Genomic DNA, 25125 nt, shown 5'->3' on the forward strand with positions numbered 1-25125 from the left:
CATAGTTGACTCTGTGAATGGCCTCAATTGGCCACTAACAGTCTCGGCAGGAGCACAGCTAATTTTGCTGTGCCCCAGCCTTCCTGAAAATTTAAATGGGCCGCGGTGACATCGGGAGCTCCCCCTGACTTTACCATGCATCATTTTACGTGTCGGCAAGCGGGGGCAAAATCCTGCCCTTAAAGAGTGAAATCTTGCTGTGTCATCTTTTCAGCTATTAACTAGAAGTTCAATTTTTTTTTTAAGTTAATGTCTCTAAGGAGATTGTAATATTTCAATGTTCCCTGGAGTGCCTTGGAACATTTTATTATGTTAAAGGTGCTTTAGAAATACAAGCTCTTTTTGTTGGTCTTACATCTATGTCCTCTTGTTGTATAGCTATCAACCACTGGAAACAGTCTCACCATGGTTTTAAACACCTCTATCACATCACTGTTTAATTCCCTCTTTTATAAAAAAAACCAGCCCTACTTCCTCACATGTAAGAACTTCATAATTGAATTCATCATTCCTAATGATAGGTGGACAGAGTCAATACCGAAAATCTTGAGCACACGAATTGGAGTTTGTTTATGTAAAGCCAGCGACGTTATATGCCATCTTGGTATGAGTAATGAAATGTAAGACTACAGGCTAGATTTTCTGCCTATTCACAGCCAATGGGCAGAAAATCTAACCTTGTGCTTTCTGTACCTCAACTGAAAGGTCAAGGAACCACAGAGGGATAATGATTCACAAAGCCTAAAGTCAAGGAATCTTCAAATCACCACCATCTCAATAGAAGAACTCATCAAGAGGCAGAAATATCAAACTTTCTTTGAAATTGAAATACTGTGATGTGTGAAATAATGGCTTACAGAAAATCATTGGTGGAGGAATCTCAAATTACTCTTTTTAAAGTAAGTTTTCAAAACTCATATAACTTAAAGCACGATAGGCTGCATTTTACGTGCCCTAAATGCGCATGTTTTAGGCAGCCCACCCCACCAGCTTCCCACCCACCCCCATAATACCAAAATCAGCAGCCTGCCTACAATATTTAAATAAATAATCCGGGAACAATTGGACTTGTTAACAAGCCAATTGACCCTGAAAATATGCTGTCCACAGCATAACACCATTGACATGGCAAGGCCCCTTTTTAAAAAAAACTTTCTCGAAGGACAGGAAGGAAGGGGTGGTACTATCTTCGTGGTGGGTGGGGGGTCCTTTGCAGATCGGAGGGCAGCCCTGTTAAGATGGAACCCCCCCCCCCGCTTTCTTCCTACCTGCCTGCTCCATTAAACACAGTACCCAACCCTGCCCAAGACCCTAAAGTTATCTGTTTCTGGGGATCCATTGGGTCGCCTTCTTATTCCTGGTTGCAGTCCCAGCTGTGCCCACTATGTGCTCTTGGCACTGCCAGGACTGATGTAGCTGAGATCCAATTGAATTGGCTGACATCCTCCCCAGTGAGGAGCAGAAGTTCCACACTGCCCCAATTTAGCCTGCCCACTGCCCACCACTCCCTGGTAATATTCTGCCCAATGGTATCCATTTTCATACTTTTATTTTTATCTGTAATTCCTGATACTGAACGAGTACAGTTCCTCCCACCTCTGACGTTATTGTTGTGCGCCTGTCGTCTGTTGAACCCGCGCAAATAAATCACTGCCTTTTGGGCTGCCCTGCTCCGAAACACTCACTACCCCTCTTGTCACCCCCTTTCCCCTCTTCTCTCCTCCCCCACCATCACTGCTCCCCGCCTCCCACTCACTACGAGCAAAGTAGTGAAGGCTCAGGAGAGGGGCAGTGAGTGGAACTGCGAGGGGTTGGGAGTATGGCAGTGATCAGAGTGGCAAGCGGGAGGCAGCTAAACAGTGTTCATTTTGGGCTGGGTTTGATCTGTGCCATCTTTGATGCAGGCAGATACCTGGGATGTTGCTGGCAGTGATGTCACTGGCACTGCAACTGTACATGTGGTGAGTGCACATTCTGCAGCTGCAGCATCAGCAAATGCAACCTTAATTTTTTTGGAAAGTAAGGTAGATGTAATTAGCAGATAAACATAAAATTCTGCACATTGAAGAGTAAAATGTGTAACATGCATTCTCTATTAATGGTATTGAAATAGTTGAGGATGAACTTGAAAGAAACCTAGGAGTTTTCGTTAACTCAATGGAGGAGAGTGGAAGAGGAGGACCCTGGGACAGGCAGTCAGCTGCACCTAGAAGAGAGTGCCTGTCTCACACTCACTTCTAGGTGCTGCTGACTGCTGGAAGAGTGCGAGAGGAGGACCATGGGACAGGCACTCTCCTCTAGATGTTGCTGACTGCCTTTCCCAGGGTCCTCCTCTTGCAGTCAGCAGCACCTAGAGGAGAGTGTGAGAGGAGGACCCTGGGACAGGCAGTCAGCAGCACCTAGAGCAGAGCAGAAGAGCTATAAAAACAGCACGAGAAGCTGCGAGAGCTCGAGAATAGAGGTGACTGAGGGAGCTCGGTGAGGAGGGAAGAGGTACTCCTTTCGTTTTCTACTTTTCCTCAGAAGGAAGGGCACTGATCCTGGTAAGTAGGATCTGGTGAGTAAATTAGGAAAGTGAAATATTTTTAAACAAATTGCTGTCCTTGGATTTAACTGAGATGCACCAGGAATAAGGGATTTAGGGCCAATATAATAAAATATAAATAATCAAAAATAGAATAAAGTTAACATAAGGGTAGTAGAGTTAAGACATGGCAGGGCAGCTCAGTTGAGTGGAATGCGTGTCCTGTAATATTTATGAAGTCATGGAATTTACTGGTGCCCAGGAAGTGCAGCTAGCTGCAGAAACCTGAGCTCTGGGTTTCAGAGCTCGAGCAGTGGCTAGAGTCATTGTGGCGCATCCACGATGCTGAGAGTCACATGGATAGCACATTCAGGGAGATGGTCACACCGCAGCTTAAGGGCCTGGAGACAGACAGGGAAAGGGTAGCCACCAGGCAGTCCAAGAGAATTAATCAGGTAGTGCAGGAGTCCCCTGGGTCCCACTCACAGTACTTAAAGTTGACAAGGCACCGGGACCGCATGAGATGCATCCAAGGATATTGAGGGAAATTAGAGTAGAAATTGCAGGGGCACTGGCCATAATTTTTCAGTCTTCCCTAGACTCAGGGGAGGTACCGGAGGACTGGAGAATTGTAAACATTATGCCCTTGTTCAAAAAAGGTTGTAAGGATCAGCTCGGCAAATACAGAAGTCAGTTTAACTTCAGTGGTGGACAGGATTCTATAAATAATTATTTGGGATAGAATTAGTAGTCACATGGAAAAATATCGGTTGGTAAGGAAAAGCCAGCTTGGATTTATAAAGGGGAAATCGTATTTAACTAACTTGCTGGAGTTTTTTAAAGAGTTAACAGAAAAGGTCGATAAGGGTAATGCTGTTGATGTAGTGTACGTGGACTTTCAAAAGGCATTTGATACAGTGTCACAACAGACTTGTGAAAAAAGTTATGGAATAAAAAGGACAGGAGCAATGTGGATACAAAACTGGCTGAAACATAGGATGCAGAGAGTAATGGTCACTGGATATTTTTCAGGCTGGAGGAAGGTTTGTAGTGGAGTTCCGCAGGGGTCAGTATTGGGACCCTTGCTTATCCTGATATATATTAATGATCTAGATCTTGGTGTGCAGGGGACAATTTCAAAGTTTGCGGATGATCCAAAGCTTGGGAGCGTTGTAAACTGTGAGGAGGACAGTGTAGAGCTTCAAAAGAGCAAAGACAAGTTGGTGGAGTGGGCAGACAGGTGGCAGATGAAGTTCAATACAGAGAAGTGTGAGGTGATGCATTTTGGTAGGAACAACATGGACACACAATATAAAATAAGGGGTGAAATTTTGAAGAGGCTGCGGGAGCAAAAAGATCTGGGTATATATGGGCATAGATCATTGAAGGTGGCAGGATGGTGGAGAGAGCAGTTAATAAAGCTTATAGTATCCTGGGCTTTATTAATAGAGCCATAGAGTACAAAAGCAGGGAGGTTATGCTGAATTTATACACGACACTCATTAGTCCTCAGCTGGAATATTGTGTACAGTTCTGGGCGTCATATTATAGGAAGGATGTGAACATATTGGAGAGAGTGCAGAAGAGGTTTACAAGAATAGTTCCAGGGATAAGAAACTTCAGTTACAAAGATAGATTGGAGAGGCTGGGACTGTTCTCCTTGGAGAAAAAAAGGCTAAGAGGAGATTTGATAGAGATGTTCAAAATCATGAGGGGGCTGGACAGAGTAGATAGGGAGAAGCTATTCCCGCTCCTAAAAGAATCAAGAACAAGAGGGCACAGATTCAGAATGATTTGTAAAAGAAGCAACTGTAATGTGAGAAAAAACATTTTCACACAACGAGTGGTTCGGGTCTAGAATGCACTGCCTGGAAGTGTGGTGGAGGCAGGTTCAATTGAAGCATTCAAGAGCGCATTAAATGGTTATTTGAATAGAAACAATATGCAGGGGTGCAGGGAAAAGTCAGGGCAATGGAACTAGGTCATAACGGTCATTTTGAGAGCTGGTACAGACATGATGGGCTGAATGTCCTCCTTCTGTGCTGTTAAGATTCTGTGGTCAACATGTCTAAACAATGCAGAGCCGTAATCAATAAGAGCACTAGGATATTAAAGTACATAGTCAAAACAATGGTGCACAAGTCAAAGGAAGCAGTGAATAAATTATAGTGTACTAGTCAGATCACAGCTTGAGTACTGTGTCCAATTCAGGTTGTTGAGTAACAAGGGACACATGGACTTGAAGCTGATCTCCAGTCTCAGAAATGTGAATTATGATGATTAACCAGAGAGATTTGAGCTATTCAGTCTGTAGAGCTCTTTTGAGAGTAAATTATATGGAAAAGATTAGCCAGATTATTGTTGCAGCACAATGTAGGACGAGGGTACACCAGTTCATGGTTCATGCAGAGAGTGGCTAACACTTGAAATGGACTTCTGGATAGAATGGTGGAGGAGAAAACCCTGGAATTATTTCTGAAACAAGTAGATACAGCAACGGGGAAGTTTAAGGTCATTCTGGATGGATGATTTAAGATGGGCTGAATGGCCTTCCTCGTCCACAGGTATCATCTTGCAGGCAACCAAGCAGTGAGAGGTCATTCTGTGCAATGAAGTAGCTTCTAGGGTTATATATATTGTCCCTCCAAAGTTATGGTGGTACAAGCAGAAGAAACCCTGCTGAAATTTCTGGTGGAATGTTAAGGGCATGGGCAGATTGGACTGTCTGTGTTCTCTAAATATTTAAATGAAGTGTGTATTGGCTTAAAACTGTGTTTGGGAAATCCAAGAAAATTCTTGAGTTGTATCAAACCCAAGGGCCAGGATTGTCCAGTTGTCGGGCGGGAGCAAGCTAGAATGGCCTCGAAATAGACTGCTGCCCACGATCAGGCCCAATTAAAATGGCCAGCCAGTGTGAATCATGAGCTGCAGTGCCCTACGCTGCCTGTGTGTGGGGGAGGGGGTCGGGGGAGACCGAGCATGGAAGTTTGCGCATGCGCGCAGGTGTGCGCAGCAAAAGCTCCCTGAGGCACAAGAGCTGCCTCAGGGAACTGAAGATTTTCCAAATAAACAATAATGAATTTAATAGGCCGCTTAATTGTTGGCAGGCGCGCTGCCGACTTCCCCGTGCGCCCGCCAATCGAAATATCATGTGACATTCGCCGTACGTCATCGCACATCATTTTACACTCATTCGGGTCAGGCGCACACCCATCCGACAAACGCAATATTCTGCCAAAGATGTGTGAAACGTCATCCTTCAGATTGCTCTGGTGTCAGGCTGACCTGAGATTAATGCTACAACTTCAGCACTGATGTGAAGTGGCCTTTGCAACAATGCGAGAATTACAGTTTTTAAACACATTTCTTGAGAGAGGCTGAGTTGAAGTGTACAGGTTGTGTGTATATACAGGAGACATTGAGCAGTGTAGAACCTTCGGCCATGCTATAAATAATACATTAGCCTACAAATTGGGTGCTGCCATGTCCATTTTTCAGGCACTAAACTTCCAATATGGTGGGAAGGAAACCCACTCTCATAACTAGCCGGAATGTGCTGATTGCCATATACGTGTTGGCAAAAGAATACATGTCAGGGCCCAGACTTAAAAGCAGCATTGGGTCCTTTTCATATTCAGATAAGGGGCCTAAGGCTTGACGTTCCTCTAAAATATTGGTTGGCCTGTATTCACAGCCAGCACCAGACAAGCTGTGTTCAGGAAATTAGGTTTACATGCGGCCGAACAGACTATGCTTACAGGGCCGCAACCAATAATATCTGTTTAAAATATGCTTACCTGAATGTGTAGTTGGGAAAATCAGGAGTGCTCCTCCCAGAACCACATTCAGACTATGTGGTCTGCTGCAGCCATTTTGTTTCCACTCCCCCACCCCCACCATACCCCCGCACTATATCCCTGATCATGATCTTGATGTCTCAACAAATAAGCTATGAGCTGCCATTGCCCCAATTGCTGTCGACCATTATTACTACCCTCTTCCTGATTGGCACCACTGCCTCCGTCTCGATTGCCTTCCTTCCTGTTGTCCCCTTTTTAAGAACTTACCTGAGGGCTGCTGCTGACATCACAACAGCTTGATCTTCCTGTCTTTTTCTCTCGCGAGCTGCTTGGAAGCACCCATTAGGTGTTTGCAGCTTACTGCCCAGATGATGATGAGGCCCGAGGCCTGATATTGCATGGGCTTCGGGCCTGCTCAAATTTCTAGGCTGTTATTTCCTATGCTGTAGGTTCAGGAAGTGAGAAGTGATCACGCTATATAACATTCCCTTTGCCTTTTTTGATTACAGTGTAAACTTGATTACCAAGCTTGCTCTTCACATAAGACGATCACCTTGAGATGCAAAGGACCCTGTCCTTGTCTTCCTGGTCAAGAAAGTGTGAAACTGAAAAATGAAAAGACAGGTAAGCCACAAAAGAGACTGAAGTAATCCAATATATTTAACAGTTCAAATTACAATTTATTTTTCTATTCAATAACACTTCTATGAGCCAATGATTTGATTCAAATTGATTTCTAAAGCATCCAAGGAATTATTTAAGATTGGATGCTAATGGGTGAATTTAAAATAGAACGATTGTTTTTAAAGTTATGAAATTAAAGTAGGTGAAGTTAACTCCAGGGATATGGAACAGATTTCCATTAGAACTATGTAGGTCCAGTGCAAACACATAAAGCATAGCAAACAGAATACCAGCGAATCAAGGTGAACAAAGGAGAAGCAACTTATCTTAGAGTAACAGAATGAAATCTTCATAGAAATATAGGTGGCTTTCATTTTCAGACGCAGGAGTTGCAATTTGCAAATATTAGTCCTGTTGAGGCAGGTAGCACACAAACTTTGAACCATTTCCTCATTTCCATTATTGTAGCATTCAGCGAGTGTGACCCATGCTGCTGGTTGGCTGAATGCTCAATAGCAAGCCTAGCAGCATGCATGTCTGGCATGTGTTCCAGCTTGCTTGCACCTCTTTAAGGGGAGCTGCACTCATTAGCAGGAAGATGCTGCTGACCGCCTATTGTGTAAGCGACTGCAAATAGAAGCTAAAGAAATGCAGCATCTTGGAAGAGAGAAGACGCCGAGGTTTACAGATGCAGCATGACCTTAGTGATGGAGGTCAACAGGAGGAGAGTGGTCATATTTCCATATGGGGCAGGAAGCCCTCAAGGAATGCCCTCAGAGAGGAATCGATGCCCGGGAGGTCAATTCTTGGAGTCTGCCTCCAAGGACTTGGCAACAGTGCCATAAGACTTTCAATGGCCTCACCTGGGTGAATAAGGTCAGCAAATGCATCTTCAAAGGACATCTTATGCCCACTGTACCACCAGCTTCTCACACAGCTCAGTGCACCACAGCCCCATCAAAAACAGAAAATGCTGGAAATACTCAGCAAGTCAGGCAGCATCTGTGGAACAAGAGTTCTGCCTCGAGAGCAAGGTCATACATGAGGTGATACAGATGAGGACTTTTATGGGGTGGCATACAGGAGAATGCTGGTGAACATGCACACCAAAATGTCTGTGCAATGGCAGCTCTGCTGACAACCTGTTATCACTGTCAAGGAGCATGGAGTAGTTCAGCTCTAACTTAGCAGAAGGCATTGTGCTTAGCTTGAAGTCCATCCTTTCTCACCAAGGAAATGATAATCAATCCATGGCAGCACTTGCAGACTGAGCCTTTCTGGAGCACCTGGTGGCTAATGTCCATGCATCCATTGCAGAGCTGAAACCACCCAATACCTCAGTGCTGCGGTGCAAGCTCAGATGATATCCATGCTTGTTATTGGCTCAGACTGCTGGAATCATGGCTGCAGATCTTAGTGCTCGAAGAGGCAAGCAAGTTTACATAGTAATCTCCAGCAACCTGTCTGCCAATAGATTACTAGGATTGCTGAGGCACTGCCCAGGGGGTGTAGCAGTTTTATGCCAGGTTTCTTTGTGTGATTGGTTGGCAGAGGAGGGTTGCCACATGTACAAGAGGTAGCTCTTATCTCCAAGCAGCTAGCCATAGAGTTATACAGCATAGAAACAGGCCTTTCGGCCCATCAAGTCCATACTGGCCATCAAGCACCTATCTACTCTAATCCCATTTTCCAGCATTTTGCCCATAACCCTGTATGCTATGGCATTTCAAGTGCTCATATAAATACTTCTTAAATGTTGTGAGGGTTCCTGCCTCTAACATCCCCCTCAGGCAGTGTGTTCCAGGTTCCAACCACCCTCTGGGTGAAAAAAGTTTTCCTCAAATCTCCTCTAAGCCTCCTGCCCCTTACCTTAAATCTATGCCCCCTGATTATTAATACTTCCACTAAGGGGAAACATTTCTTCCTATCTACCCTATCTATGCCCCCATAATTTTGTATACCTCTATCAGATCCCCCCTCAGCCTTCTCTACTCTAAGGAAAACAACCCTAGCCTATCCAGTCTCTTTTCATAGCTGAAACGCTCCAGCCCAGGCAACATCCTGGTGAATCTCCTCTGCGCCCTCTCCAGCGCAATCACATCCTTCCTATCGTGTGGCGACCAGAAACGCACACAGTACTCCAGCTGTGGCCTAACTAACATTTTATACAGCTCCAATATAACCTCCCTGCTCTTTTATTCTGTGCCACGGCTAATGAAGGCAAGTATCCCATATGCCTTCTTAACCACTTCATCTACCTGTGCTGCTGCCTTCAGGCATCTATGGACATCTACACCAAGGTCCCTCTGATCCTCTGTACTTTCTAGGGTCCTACCATTCAATGTGTATTTACTTGCCATGTTATTCCTCCCAAAATGCATCACCTCACACTTCTCAGGATCAAATTCCATTTGCCACTGCTCTGCCCATCTTATCAGCCCATCTACATCGTCCTATAGTCTAAGGCTTTCCTCCTCACTATTTACAACACCACCAATTTTCGTATCATCTGTGAACTTACTGATCATACCTCCTATGTTCACGTCTAAATCATTAGTGTACACTACAAACAGCAAGTGTCCCAACACTGATCCCTGCGGTACACCGCTCGTCACAGGTTTCCAATTGCAAAAGAACAAAGGTTCTTACCTTCTTGATCTTTCTCCCATGCAGGACCTTGTCAAAAGCCTTACTGAAGTCCATGTCGACTACGTCAACTGCACTACTCCACTCTAGTGCTGGGGGAGTGGTGGTAGGACACTGCTGTTCAGTTGTAATTAATTAGCACAGGGCATTCAATGGACCTGCACCATCCAAGTTTCTAGAACTTGTGTCAGGTCAGCCTGAGATGCAGTTTAATATCACGATCTGCCCGCTGCAAAAACTTCCTGTTCATGTATGGCACACCCGTGCTAGTGCCATTACCAGTATGGATTGCCAGATGGGATAGAATTTTCCACCCAGTGTGTGGGCTCACGGCCTGACATGCGCACCCGCCAACAATTAAGAGGTTTTTTAAGGTCATTAAAGTAGCAATTGACGGTGATTTTTCGCTGCCTGTCCAATGTTCTGGTTGGTGGGCAGGTGAATCAGCCAGGCTGCCTTTGCCTTTTTATCTATCCAAGGGCACTGTGAGGTTTCCGTGATTAATTTAAAAAAAGATTTAAACGTTTTGAAAACATTTTCATCATCCATATGTTGAGGTGACTCACTTGATGCATGGACATTTTTTCCCGATTTTACATTCTGTTTTTATTGATTTTAAATTTGTCAGTTCCCTGAGGCAGGGAGCTTTCCTTCCGATCTCACCGGCACCCACGTTGACTTCAGCGCTCACCCTACTCCCGCTCCTGCCCCGGTAGTGCTGAGCATTTCAGCACACCTTTCACGCTGGCTATCCGTTAATTGGCCAGCCAGCATGAAATTGCGGTCAGGGGTTCATTCCTTGGCTGCTCCTGGGCCCACTGATCACGGCCGCCTGCCGACCTGAAAATTCTACCCATGGACTACGCACTGCCTGATCCTTGTGGAATCCCTGGTTACATGTATACGGATTTGGTCACCATTTATGAGAGGGCTGGGCATGTAGAAGGCAGGAATGTTTCCACCAAACAGATCCCCATCCTCATGATGATTTCATTCATCCTGTTCCTGTCCTGACTGGCTACATTACTGAAGGACAGATCTATGCTGATCAACAGTGGCACAATAGACAAATCTATCCTCCAGTAAATGTGCTTCCTTCACTGTCACAATTGATGAACTTGGCTATCAGAGAGGGCGTGACACGCAGGGATCATGCAGATGTTTCCAACCAGCTGTATGCATGATATTCTATTGGTAAGGCTATGAAAGCTGTAGTTGGAGATGAAGCTCTTACTGCTGATGACCTACTGTTTCTGAACTTCCTAAAGAAATTTGAGAAGAACTTCATTGCTCGGGGAGCTTATCAAAATCACAATGTGAATGAGCTGACAGTTATTGCATTTCTTCCCCAAGAAGATGTGAAAATGAATCCCACAGAGCATTCTGGCTATGTTCTACCCTGGGGACTCTGGCCCAAAGCATTAACTCCTCACTGCCTGCATTCGTGTGTTCTTTGTTTTGTCACATGACCTATTTATTTTCGGTGATGTTTAAACTCTTGGAAAGTTGTATTTATACACTGCAACCACTCTATTTTCACATCGGAGTTTCTGTAGCACTGGCACCAGAGGTAGTATGGAACCTAATTTTGTGGTCGAAACTTTAGGAGGTCAATTTATTCTGTTTTGCTGAATTTAGGCCCCTTTTAGAAATTGATTTTACATGGTCCCATTTCCCTGCCTTCCCCTCACAGCTTTTTATATCCCTTAAGTGGTTATTCTGTGTCTTGTCGAATGGTATGGTGACTTAGCATCAATCACCTTTGCATTCTACATTCTAGTAACAATTTGCCTGAAGAAATTTCTTCTCATCATCTCTGTGAAATAGTTACAAATTTCTAATATTCTTCAACTAGCCAAAGATGCAAGGGGCCTTCTTACTAACTACCTGAGACTAGTTATATTGTAAAGGAGCTGACATTAACCCTTTGAGAACTGAACTAAACCAAAGTCAAAGCAATAACAATACTGCAAGCTTTGAGTGTGATTTATAGTTTTACAAATTTCCAGTTATATTAGTGGGGATAAAAAGATGTTGTAAGAAGGAAAGATGAGCACATTGTGAAAACTGAATCCTGAGTTTACAAAAAAATTGAAGTTAGGAATAGGAATGCATGATTTAATTCACCTAAAAAAATCTACTCTTAATCAAGTAGGCTTGCCATGTCTTTTGAATAGTAGCAGAGCTATTCACATTTGAAATGATTTTTTTCTTCTTCCACTGTGCATCAATGCCTGAGTATTCTGGCAAAAGTCATCAGATTAAAGTTTTGGTAAACAAGAGTAGAACAGACTAAAAAACACAAAGGCCTGAATTTTTTCAGCATCGGGCAGGGCTTAGCGGGAATGGGCAGGGGTGGTTGCAGAGCCGCCCACCATCCACGACCAGCTCCGCACCATGATTTCACGTGAGTGGGCCAATTAAGCCCCTCCTAGTGTGGAACGCGAGCGGTAGCACTGAGCACTACCTGTGCGGGCAGGGGGAGGAGGGAGAGTCGGGTCCAGCGCTCTATCGCGCATACGCATGAAACAGCACTTCAATCTCCCTGAGGCACAGAGCTACATCAGGGAGATTGAAACAATTGTTAAAAAATAACTGAGTCACATGAGATGGAACATGTTTTTATTTTTCAAAGAAACCTCACTCGTGGATGAGGTTTCCTAAAAAACGTAAAGACCACTTGGCCTTTTCGCCTGCCTTCCAACTGTTAGGTTGGATGGGCACATAAATTTGAAATTAATTAGTTCCTTAATGCTTTTAATAGGCCTTTCAATTATTGGCGGGTGCGCAGCCGACTCCAGTGCATGCCCGCCAAACGAAACATCACGAGACAGTGTGATGATGTCGGGATGCATGCCTGAAGTCATCGCACGTCTTTTTACATTCCAGCGTGTCAGGCCCAGACATGCCAAATGTAAAATCCTGGCCAAAATAGGTGTTAAAACTGATAAAGTTAAAAATCTCTAAGCGAGCTCTTCATCATGTTCCAAACATTTTATGCTAAAGAATCCTGACATTCCAATAAGTTGTGTAAATAATCTTACTAACCTTGTTCATTTGCATGGAGTCCACTATGTACAAGAGTAAATGTTGTTGCTAGCACTCAGGTGTTGAACAGTGTCAGTAATATTCTAAGCTAATACTGATTCCTTCACCTCTTTCAGTGCAGGATTTTTAAAAACTCATTACTTTGGAGAGGCCTAAAACATAATTAAGAAAACAAATGTGTGCTTGTGTCTATGACCAGTGTCACTGATAATTTGAACTTTACAGACCTTGCTCTGTGATGTGCTGAACTTGATATGCACATCACAGTGAGAACAGACTAGTAGTACATCGCAAGGCACACGGATCATCATCTTGCTATAAAAACAGGACTATTACTATGGGAATGCATCAGGTTGAGGACCTGAGTCTATAATGGATAGGAAGGCTGACCAGTAGACCCAACAGGCTCCCAGAATAAGACTTGAAATCAAACTAAAATAAAAAATGGCTTAAAAGAAGATGGATGGCTTAGGTTAAAGAGGCATGATCAGTCATCCGAGAATTCTGCAAGAAGGGTTTGGGGATACATTAGAGGAGCATCAGGTTCAAGAGGCAAAGAGGCAGGGAGCCAAAAGTTGAGGACAGTTTCTGTCATGAGTACTTGTGATTTAAAGGGACATTGTTACCTGTTAAAATATTTCTGAAAAAATACTCTGGGCAGAATTTTCCACTTGTGCCAGCAGCGGGAATCTTGGCAGGAGGCCAAAAATCAGTTTCCTGATGTAGGAAGATTAGTTTGGAATCTTGTTCTCCTGACTCATGGCAACTTAAAGGCAGGTCAAGTGTCCCATGGAGCCGTGTCAGGAACCCCAATTGCATCTCATGAATGCTCATTAAAAGCCCAACACATTGGATTCTTGTCCGCCTTCCAAATTTAGCACCCTGCCAACCGGAATTAGGAAGTTCTGTTTCACAATCTTACATGAGTGGGGTGCACCTGGTGAGGTAGACTTCTTCCTGGACTTTCAGGTCAGTACTCGTTGCTTTTGCCTTCCTTTCACACCATCACTGAGATGTATCGGCTGTCACACATGATGCACCAAGGTTGGGCACAGGGACGGGGTTCGACCGAGCCAGTGCTTGGGGAGGGGTGGCAGAGGATTGGGGGGTGGGGGGGGAGAGGGGTCAAGGAACAGAGTGAAAGAGTGAATGGCTGTCCAGGTGCTGTTCAAATATGGCACCCAGACGTTGGCACCTATGAGGTGACGACAGGGCAAACCACTTCCTGCCCACCTTTCCGCACCACAGAATTCAACGTGCTTCTCATGGCTGCATAATTAATCAGCTGAGCAGCACAAGATCTCACATGTTCAGTTGCCCCGCTCTCCAGTGGAAGTCACTCTGACTTTCACTTACAGTACTGGACTTAGTCTGTAGAACAGAAAATTCCACCCTTTGGATTTTCAAAATGGAAATGTATAAAAAGAAGTAAAAGGGCTTGCAATTCTGGGACCAGAGTTGTAGAGAGATCTCAGGAATAGGAATGCAGGTAATTAAGGTGAGTCCTTCTCTTTTTTAATTCTGTGCTGCCCAGTGTTGATTTTTCTGGAGGCAATCAGCACTAGTACTGGTTACCTCAGGCGAAAGCCAAAATTGCAAGAGGGAGCAGAAGCAGGCATTAAGCCCCCTATTTGTATATGTTAATTGCCCAATGTCTGCCTTTTGTTGGCCCTTACCAAATTGGTGCCTGGTATGGCCTGCATCAGAACTGTGCGTACACAGCACAGACACCATTTTGGACACTCAATAGCACATGTACTGTTGAAAACCCTGGTGCTATGGAGCTGAACTTCTAGCGCAAGATCTCTGCCGGTGCAGCTAAGGCCAGGATTTTCCACTGGTCGGGCAGGGGTGGTCACAGGCGGGGGGCAGTAACAGAGACAACTGCCGCCCACAAACGGCTCCACACCGCGATTTCACATGGGCGGGCCAATTAAGGTGTGGATCAAGAACGGTGGCGCTGAGCACTACCTGTGCAGGTGGGGGGAGGATGGAGAGTTGGGTCCAGTGCTCCTTCACGCATGTGCGTGAAAGGGTGCTTCAATCTCCCTGAGGCAGCTCCATGCCTCAAGAAGATTGAAGCGCTTTTTAAATAAATAAATAAGTACATTAAAAATTTAATGAAACATGTCCCCTCATGTGATTGTGTCAAATGAGATGGGACATGTTTTTATTTTTCAAAGAAAGTTTTCATTTAATTCATAAAAGCTTTAGGAAACCTCATCCCGCTTGTGGATGAGGTTTCCTAAAAAAACATAAAGGCCGCTTGACCTTTTCACCTGCCTGCCAACTGTAAGGTGTAGTGTAAAATTCAGGTTAATTACCTGGTTAATGGCCTTTATAGGCATGCGCCGGAGTCGGCTGCGCACCCACCAAACAAAACATCACATGACTTCGTGATGACTTCAGGACGCATGCCCAACATCATCGCGTGTCATTTAACATTCGGCATGTTGGGCGCGTGCCCGCATGCTGAGTGGAAAATTCTGCCCTAAGTCTAGATTTTACTTTCATGTCCTAGAGTGAGGTTTGAATCCGCAACCTTCTTACTCAGAGGCAAGAATGCAATCTGAATCTTGAACTTAATAAAGTAACTGTACAAATGGAGGAAACTTGTCTTCTAATTAATTTGTGAAGTCATGACTTTGACATATTCTATTCTATTTTACCAGCCAATTACTGAGCATTTCTAATAAACAGCTAATACCAAGATACAACATATGCTTGCCTAAAGCCACATGTTGAAATCAATAGGGCAGATCGTTATTGCAAATGAAAACCTGAACTCAAATCAACAGGGTGAGCTAACTCATTGAAAAATGCAGGGACATTATAAAGCAAAATAAACCAGACTAAAATTGCAGTTTCTTTACTGCTGACGATTGAAGAAACATTTCATGACTTCTACAAAAGTGGAGTATGGCTAGTAATGAATGTTTCTATTTTCTGATGCTGATACCTGTCTCTATTCTCTATTCTCATTTGCTCTGGAAGAGAAGTGAATACCATCACTTTTGGTAGGTCTTAAAAATCTCTACTAAAGACTTCATTTGCCTTACAAATCTAGCACCAAATTTGGGACTGCTAATAGTGGCAGCACTGTAAGGTATGCAGTATAAAACAAGCTTGACAGTTCATGTGATATACACATACTGATTTATTTTCACAATATTTACACTACACAATTTATTTTTTAATTTTTTGAGATTTTTTTCTGAACATTTGTCAAGAAATAAGATTGGGCATTCTACAGGGGGAATTTTAGCTCCCAAGAATGGGTGGATTGAGGGTGGGTAGGTAGTTAAAATAATTGATCACAACCCTGTTCCAATCTCTGAGCTTAATGGAGGTGCATTTGGATGCCTGCAAATAGCCTGCTCACCAAAGCTGGGTTTCAATTAGTGTAGACACATGGGTACTTCTTGCTACAATTAATGTTCCTATGAGATAGTGAGGTGTTTTCAAAACTGATTTTTACTTGAGCTTCATTTAACATCTCCAGCACGGCTTTTCTAGAGCCTGGGAAACTGACCAGTTCAACAGGCGATATTCTGCCATAATTTCCTTTCACAGGTTACTCCTCCCCTGCTTCACTTCACTTTATATAGCAAGCCCCCTGTCTCCACCAGTAACAACGCTTCCCATCGACAGCATGGCTATGTTTCTTTGCCTTGATACCTGACTGTTCCAGGTCTCAAACACCCCATTCCTGCTGAATTGAGTACAGCTTCAGCAATTCCTCTCTCCACTCCTTCATCCCTCCTCTCCAGTTCCTTAATCAAGCCAAATTTTAACATAAATGACAATTTAATTTTGGATTCCACAATATTTCAATTTACTTTTTAAGCATCCTATGAGCATATCAAATATTCTCTTAAAGGCAATATATCCACCATATTCAAGCAACTCCTACATCCTCAAAGAATTCTTCTAATTTGTTAAGAATGGTTGCCTTTCATAAACCCATGCTGCCTCAGATTTATTGTCTTTGTGTGGACTAGGCATGCTTTTATTGCTTTTTTGTAATATGCTCCAATAATTTCCCCCACAGCAGATGTCAAGTTAACTTACTGCTAATTTTCAACATTCTGCTCCTGACCTTTTTTGAGGATTGGAGTCATATTAGTTATCTTCAGCTCCTCTGACACCATCCCTATAGCTAATGAACTTCATAATATATGAAAGTGAAAGTGCCAAAAAAGCTTCAAAAATGGCAGATGTACCTTTTGGTGCACACTATCCTAGGCAATCAATTCTTGCTCACCCTTTGAAAGTCACCCAAAGCTGAAAGTGTATGATAGAAAACAAGCACTGTAAGCTATTTCATGAGGTATTTATGCAATGTTCTCTGTTATTTCTGATGTCAGTTGTTTTCAGATTACAGCATATTTATTTGAATAGATACAATAGTTCATCCTAGGTTTATTGTGGCACACTGTAAGGCGATGCTGACTCACTGATCTTGCAAAATTGTCAAAGGTGATGGACAAAAAAAATCTTTTTAATGAGAGATTGTGAGATCACTAGATGGTCTAACTGTAGAAAATATGTAATGTTGCTAATGATACCTTAGACACTTGCACAACACATAGGGCTGAATTATACGAGGCACCAAATTCCCCGCCCGCCACCCCCTGGCTAAAAGGGCAGGGGGGTGGGTGCCCACTGAGGGGGACACCTGCTGCCCTTCAGCCATTTAACAGCCAAAGTAGGCTGGGCTTCCACCCTTCTGGAGCAGAAAGGCCAATCTCAGAGAGCTGCCAGCCAAACAGAGGCCAGCGGCTCTCTAACAATTCAGAAAAGAGGTTTGCAGCATCGGATTGGGATTCGGGGATCTGATTGGAGGTCTTGCCAGGTGCAAAGCTGGAGAGGATCCAAAACCTTTAGGGGCACTCCGATGGGCCCAGGGGAACCTGCCAGGCTGGCTGCTTGGCATGGGCCTCATCCACCACCTGTTAAATCACGGCCATAGCAGAATGAGGCATCAATTGCCCACTTAAGGGCTTCAGTTAGCCCAATGGCAAGCAGGCTGCCCAATGCCATCCCTGTCACTGGTAAAATGTAGTAGAGGCAGGGCCAGGCAAGTAGGCAGTGGGCAAGCTGCCCTCTAGATTTAATGACCACCACCCCCCCACCCCCACCACCACCCCCTCCCCACCACCTCCACCACCGAAGACTGCAAACCCGCTGGCAGGGGAGCATAAAATCCACCCTTACTGTTTTGAAAAACAGTTTTAAAAAGCAGATGTAGAAAGCATACTTAATAAAAGTTCTTGCTCAGTTTTGTGTCTTAATAAATAATGATGATAATGTGGCAATATAATAGCTTCTTTCATTTCAGACTCTGAAACCTTATCCTCAAAGATACAGAAGTCAGTAAAGTGAGAAGACCCCAGAATACAATTGCTGCAAAATGTTTATATCCATCAGGGGCTCCTAGTGTTCAGTTTCCAGTATGCAATGTTTGATAGCTATCACTTTTCCCCCTTAGAATTTCAAGGTGACAACAGTCCTCTCCAAGAATGAGCCTGGATAAGAGCAAGTATGTCATATAGTATGGAAATTACACAAACCAGGGCTGAATTCCTTTGTGTAAAGGGTAATTTAGTAAAAGTTTTCAAGATATTAAGGGGCATTGAGAGGTCAGAGAGAGAAAAACTATTGTGGTTGAGGAGTCAAGGACTAGGGTACATAGCCTAAAAATTAAAGTCAGATCTTCCAGGAGCAAAATTAAGAAATACTTTTATACACAAAGGGTGGTAGTAGTTTAGAACTCTCCTTCGCAAATGGCAATTGATGCTACATCAATTGTTAATTTTAAATCTGGGATTGATAGATTTTAATTGACCAAAGGTATTAAGGATATGGAGTAAAGGCATGTATGTGGAGTTAGGTCACAGAAGAGTCTGGATCCCATTGAATGGTGGAACAGGGTCGAGAGACTAAATGGTATACTCTGATCCTATGTTCGTATGATTAAAAGAATAAATGATGGCCGTCTCCTGGTAGGATGCAGAAAAATGAGTTATGCCAACGCATGAATCACTGGGAAAACTACTTTACTCACAAATATCTACAGGACACTGATGAGGCCACATCTCGAATATTGTGCGCCATTTTGGTCTCCTTATTTAAGGAAGGATGTAAATGCATTGGAGGCATTTGAGAGGAGGTTTACTGGGTTGATACCTTGGATTAGCGGGTTGTCTTATGGGGAAACGTTAGACAGACTGGGCTTGTTTTCACTGGAGTTTAGAAGAGTGAGGGGTGACTTGATTAAGTATATAAGATTCTGAATGCTATTGACATGGTGGACGTGGAAAGAATGTTTCCTCTCATGGGTGAGTCCGGAACTAGTGGGCACTGTTTTAAAATTAGGGGTCGCCCTTAAGGACAGAGATGAGGAGAATTTCTTTCTCTCAGAGGGCTGTGTGGCTTTGGAGCTCTGCCTCGGAAGGCGGTGGAGGCAGGGTCACTGAATATTTTTAAGGCAGAGGCCGATAGATTCTTGTTAGGCAAGAGAATCAAAGGTTATTGCGGGTAGATGGAAATATGGAATTTGAAACACCAATAGATCTGCCGTGATCTTAATGAATGGAGGAACAGGCTCGAGGGGCTAAATGGCATACTCTGCTCCTATTTCATATGTTCGTATGTTAGTATTTACAAGTACAAACAACTTGGAGATTTCCCTGACTTTTCAGAATATCTTCAATTAAGTTTGGCAACGGGTGAGCTGGAGTCAATAAGAGGATCATGTAGATTCAAGCTTCTTTTGGTTTGGTTTCAACACTGGTTTCACAGGTTCTATCAGAAACCATCTTGGAGAGTTCAGACCAGAGTCAGGAGCACAAACAATGCCCTGGGAGGTAATTTGTTTGTCGCCAATGGAAATAGGTAAGTCATCTGAAGTTTTCTGAGGAATGGGGATATCATTAGCTGGAATAGTTGTTCACTCTCATTCTTACCATTTGATACCTCAAAGACAATTGATCGATGCAATTCTCATAACTGTTTCTTGCAGCGAATCCTGCGGTGAGAAACTCATCTCCTGACTCCCCAAAGCCTGTCCACCATCTACAATTGGCACAAGTCCGGAGTGTGATGGAATACTCTCCACTTACCTGGATGAGTGCAGCTCCCACAACACTCAAGAAGCTCGACACCGTCTAGGCCAAAGCATCCCGCTTGATTGGCATCCCATCCACAAAAATTCACTCCATCCACCACCAATGCATAGTAGCAGCAGTGCGTACCATCTAGAAGATGCACTGCAGGAACTCACCAAGGGTCTTTAGACAGCACTTCCAAACCCATGGCCACTATCATCTGGAAGGACAAGGGCAGCACATATGTGGGCACACCACCACCTGGATGTTCCCCTCCAAGTCACTCACCATCCTGACTTGTAAATATATCGCTGTTCCTTCACTGTTGCTGGGTCAAAATCCTGGAACTCCCTTCCTAACAGCACCGTGGATCTACCCATACCACGTGGACTGCAGCGGTTCAAGAAGGCAGCTCACCACCAACTTCTCACAATATTGTTTTGAAGCTGGTGATCCAGCAAGTCTTTGTTTTCTTGACACTGATATTTTCAAATCAGGTTTAAAAATATCAAAACAGGTGTGTAGCTTTTTTCCAATAAATAATTCAGAATGTGTCATATCTGTACGAATATGAGGCATGGGTTTAGTTAGTTATGCCAAATATTAGTTTCCAAAGGATTTACAGGTAAACCTATCTGACAGACTTGAAACCCACAAACAGCAACTACAAAGTTATTAGCTAGGGATGGCCACCATGTGTGTATTATTTTTTCATTCTTACTATACCAGGATGACCAGCATATGGGTCCTGGACCATACAGTTTTGGAATTTAGGTGAAATCAGAGCACAAAGCAAACACACGTATTCAACCTTAATTCATCTTAATGTCTACTGTATAATTACAATTCTGCTGTTAAACATTCATCAGCATGCCAGGCATTAACCACATCTTATTAGATAGTACAGGGCTGCACACTGTAACATTACGCATGTTACTGAGCCTGAAGGAAAGTGTATTCAGCTGTTTAGGAAACAATTCCATGTTTACCATAAGCTGAAAAACAGATCTTTGGCAAATATTAACCTGATATCGGTAGGCAGGAGTAAAAGGAGCTGGACTGGCTTTTATCTTTGATAGTTTAAATTTGATGTCATATTTGCCAGGTAATAATTGAATAGCATATCTTTGAATTCTCATTGAAGCTTAATTTTCTGAAACAATGAAAAGTAAACGCTATGGTCAGTAGGCAGAATGAAATGACTTCTGAGTACATATTTGTGAAATTTCTTCACTCAAAATATGATTGCAAGGGCTTCTTGCTCAATCTGTGAATAACTGTTCTCTGAGGGAGCAAATACAACTTGTCATTTTAAACTGTCAGGTTTTTGATGAAAACTCACAGTTCCTACTCCCACAATAGATGAATCAACTGATAACTTCAGCAGCTAACTGGGATACCCGGGCACGGAGATCATTGCCATGGATGCAGCACTAGAGAGGCCTGGTGCCACTTTGCTGGGGTGTAAGGTGCTGCCTAAAACTTCCTGCAATGACCTGCTTGGGGACATCTACAGAGTGCACTGAAAGGCTGTGAATGTGTGCTAAACTGACATCACACAGCTCAACTTGTTGATGTAACATTGGGACAACTATTTCAGACCAGCCAGGTCCAGGCAACAAATTTAATAACAACTTATATTTATATAGCACCTTTAATGTAATGAAACTTACCAAAGTGCTTCACAGGAGCATTATAACAAAAAATATGACACCAAGCCACAGAAGGAGGTGTTAGGTCAGATGACCAAAAGCTTGGTCAAAGAGGTAGGATTTAATGAATGTCTTAAAGAAGGAAAGCAAAGTAGAGAGGAGAAGAGGTGTGGGGAGGGTTTTCTGGAACTTGGGGGCCCAGGCAATTGAAGGCACAGCTACCAATTCAAAATGTTCAACAAAAATATTCCCTTGAGAAACAAAAACTCAGTAAGAAAAATCCATTCGTGGCTCACTCAGGAAGTTAAAGGTAGTATTAGATTAAAAGAAGAGGGTTTTAATGTTGCAAAGAATAATAGCAAATCTGAGGATTGGGAGTGTTTTAAGAAACCAGCAAAGAGCCACCAAAAGTTGATAAAAAGGGGGGAAAATAGAATACAAGAGCAAATTAGCCAGGAATATAAAAACAGATTGTAAGAGCTTTTAAAAGTATATAAGAAGGAAGAGAGTAGCTGAAGTAAACTTTGGTCTTCAGAAACAGAGACAGGAGAAATTATCGTGGGAATGAGGAAATGGCAGAGACATTGAACAAATATTTAATGTTTCTTTTTACAGTAGAAGGCACAAGTTGCTTACCAGAAATGGAGGATAACATAGGTGCTAAAAAAAGTGAGAAAATTTTAAAAATCGCTATCAGAGTAAAAGTGCTGCAGAAACTTAAGGATCTAAAATCCAGCAAACCCCCAGGACCTGATAGATTTAGTGTTCTAATTGAGATAGCTGCAGAGATAGTGGATGCACTGATGTTATGATTTTCCAAAATTCCCTAATCTCTGGAATTGTCCCAGCAAATTGGAAGTTAGCAAATGTAACACTGCTATTCAAGAAAGGAGGGAGAGAGAAAATAGGGAACTACCAACCAGTTAGCCTGACATCAGTGACACGGATAGTTTTAAGGTGTTCGCTCAGAGTTGCCCATGATCAATGTATTTGTATGTAAATGTGTATTTCTTGTCAGTAAGTGAATTTAAAATAACCCAGCAACAAAGCCTTTAGTACTTAAAAAGGAAAGGTTAGATTATTTCTACACTGTTGCTCTGAAGGTTACTTAAGGAAAAATGATATCACTCACACGTACATACAGAGAAGGATTAATTACAGATAATGATAAAACAATATTTATGAAAATTGAATCAAGTTCAGTCTCTTATTTTTCGATGCAGGCTTGATATTTTGAAGTCGAGATGCTACGTTATCTGAAGCGAATGCTTCGAATTGCAGGATTGCCTCTGCTGTGGTGGCTTCCACAGTCACTAGATGGTCTTGGATATGAAGGCTTTTAACATGCAAATCAAGCTGATTGCTTGGGGAAAGGTCTTATAAAGACTTTGACACTTACAAGACCGTATCCACAATCCAGGGCCTGAATTTTCAACACGGCGGGCGCGATTGGCAGACCTGAGTGCAGTCGGGAAACGGATCACTGACCGCGATCAGCCCCCATCCTGCCCTTGGATGAGGTTTGATGAAAAATGTAATAGCGTCCTGGCCGATTCGCCGGCTGCAAACCGTAATGTTGGAGGGGCTACATAAAACGACAGACAATCGCACCGTTAATAGGCTTAATTACCCTCTTAATTGTTCATGGGCATGTGCACCCGCCAACCAAAATATCACGCACAGGGCCCCGTGGACCAAGGCAAAGATCATGGCCTGGCGATTCATGAGGTCAGAACGCGCAAGTGTGAATGCAGGACTCGTTCTCGCTGCAAGTGGGTGGACATGGCAGTAAGGGCTGGGAGAGATGTGGCCGTATTCTCTCACTTAACTTTACTCTTCCTGGAACCTATCAGCAATTAACTTATCATGGGCACGTGTCCCACGCCTTCCTCCATGGCGTAATTGCGCTCATTCTGACTCTCAGCAGCCTCCTGAGGTTCCTGGGTCTCCAGATCTTCATCCTCCAATGAGCTCTCATCCTCCTCCAGTTCATCCTCTGGCAGGTGGTCACCTCTTTGCATTGCCAGATTGTGAAGGGCACAGCACACTGCGATGATGCGGGAGACCCTGTTGGGAGTGTACTGGAGTGAGCCACCTGAGCAGTCCAAGCATTTGAAATTCATCTTCAGGATTCCTATGGTCTGCATTATAAAGGAGCTTGTGGAGCTGTGAGCAGCGTTGCACCTCTCCTTGGAATAACTCTGAGGGCAACGCACCGGTGTCATCAGCCAGCATTTCAACGGGTACCCCTTATCCCCAAGCAGCCACCCCTGTAGGCGCAATGGCCCCTTGAAAATCTCAGGCACCTGGGAATGACTCAGGATGTAGGAGTCATAGCAATTCCCAGGGTACCGTGCAGAAACGTGTAGTACATGCTTCCGGTGATCACACACCAGTAATACGTTGATGGAATGACAGCCTTTATGGTTTATAAATATTAGGGGCTGCTGCCATGGAGCCCGTATAACCACAGCGGCGAAGCCAGTGAATCTTGCAGCCAGGCTATCTTCGTCCCGAGCAAACCTGACATAATGATGGGCCTTCCTGTAAAGGGCATCTGTGACTTCCTTTATGCATTGATATGTTGCGGACTGAGAGATGCCGCAAAGGTGCCCATTGATCCTTGGAAAGACCTAGAAGCAAAGAAATTTAACGCTGCAGTCACCTTCAAAGCCACTGGCAGGGGATACCCTCCAATTCCAAGTGGCATCAGGTCTTCACAAAGAATGTGGCACATGTACCAGAGCTTGGGACAAGTGCAGACTTGCACGGCATTGCCTCTCGCTCAGTTGTAAATAGGAGACTCTTCTACGATAAACCCTAGGCCTGGCGAGACACCCCAATTATCTGGGTCTCTAATCCTGACCCTCCTGTTCATGCTCTGGCTTTGCTTGACCATGTCCCTCCTGCTGGAACTGTGTGCGGAGTCGCCTCTCCCTCCTTCACCCATTGCATTAGGACCCTGACAAAGGCAGCATTGGATCCATATCTGCTTTTGCCTTCTCTCTGAAAGAAAACATTGAAGACATTAATGATTCAAGGGGCAAGAAAGTGAAGCTCACAGAATGACACGTTTGGAGACTGTAAGTGTTCATAACTTTTCCTGCTCTACTTGCATGGTGGCTGAATGTGCCTTGTCCTTGAGACACTAGCACACACCTTGAGGTGACCAAGATGGCATCGCAGATATGTAACATCTTGAGCTCTGCGTGGGATGCTAACATTTCAGTAAGATGAATGACCCAACCTAGTCCTGTGCTCCAATCTCTGATGTGGCATATTAATGACCAATCAGTTGCTCATGGTCAATGAGTGGATGTCCTTTGGATCGTTAGTAATGTCAAATCTGGTAAACACATGACAGGCTTTCATTGATGGAATGTCATATACGACACAGCTGTGCCTGCATTCCCAAATTCTACATTCCTATGCATAACTCTTGAGATGCAGTGACTGTGGTGTGAAGCCACTGATTTCTGAGTAGCCCTTTACAGTGCTAATGAAGCCATTGGCTTTAAATGGCTTTCATCTCAAGGAAGTCTTCCTCCTTTCTTTCTAAGCAGGCTCCTGCTTACTCCAGCAGCAACAAGAGGTTAGAGGGCGACCCCAGAAAGGCCTGCCTCATGTTCACCCTAACCCCTGACTGTCATTCCACAGCCTTCCCTCCCCATTGCCCCCTTTGTGTTAATCAACCCTACCCTCCCCTTACAGCCCACCCCCGG

General features: G+C 43.8%; 1 protein-coding gene across 1 annotated transcript in view; it reads left to right on the plus strand.

The window, feature by feature from the left end:
* spock1 (SPARC (osteonectin), cwcv and kazal like domains proteoglycan 1) overlaps positions 1–25125 on the plus strand; it is a 561041-nt gene that overhangs the window by 456969 nt on the left and 78947 nt on the right. Inside the window, exon 6 of the mRNA XM_041193973.1 lies at positions 6834–6948. Coding sequence (XP_041049907.1) covers positions 6834–6948 — 115 coding nt within the window. The remainder of the gene's footprint in view (positions 1–6833; positions 6949–25125) is intronic.

This window comes from Carcharodon carcharias, chromosome 8 (genome assembly GCF_017639515.1).
Source record: "Carcharodon carcharias isolate sCarCar2 chromosome 8, sCarCar2.pri, whole genome shotgun sequence".
Lineage (NCBI taxonomy): Eukaryota > Metazoa > Chordata > Chondrichthyes > Lamniformes > Lamnidae > Carcharodon > Carcharodon carcharias.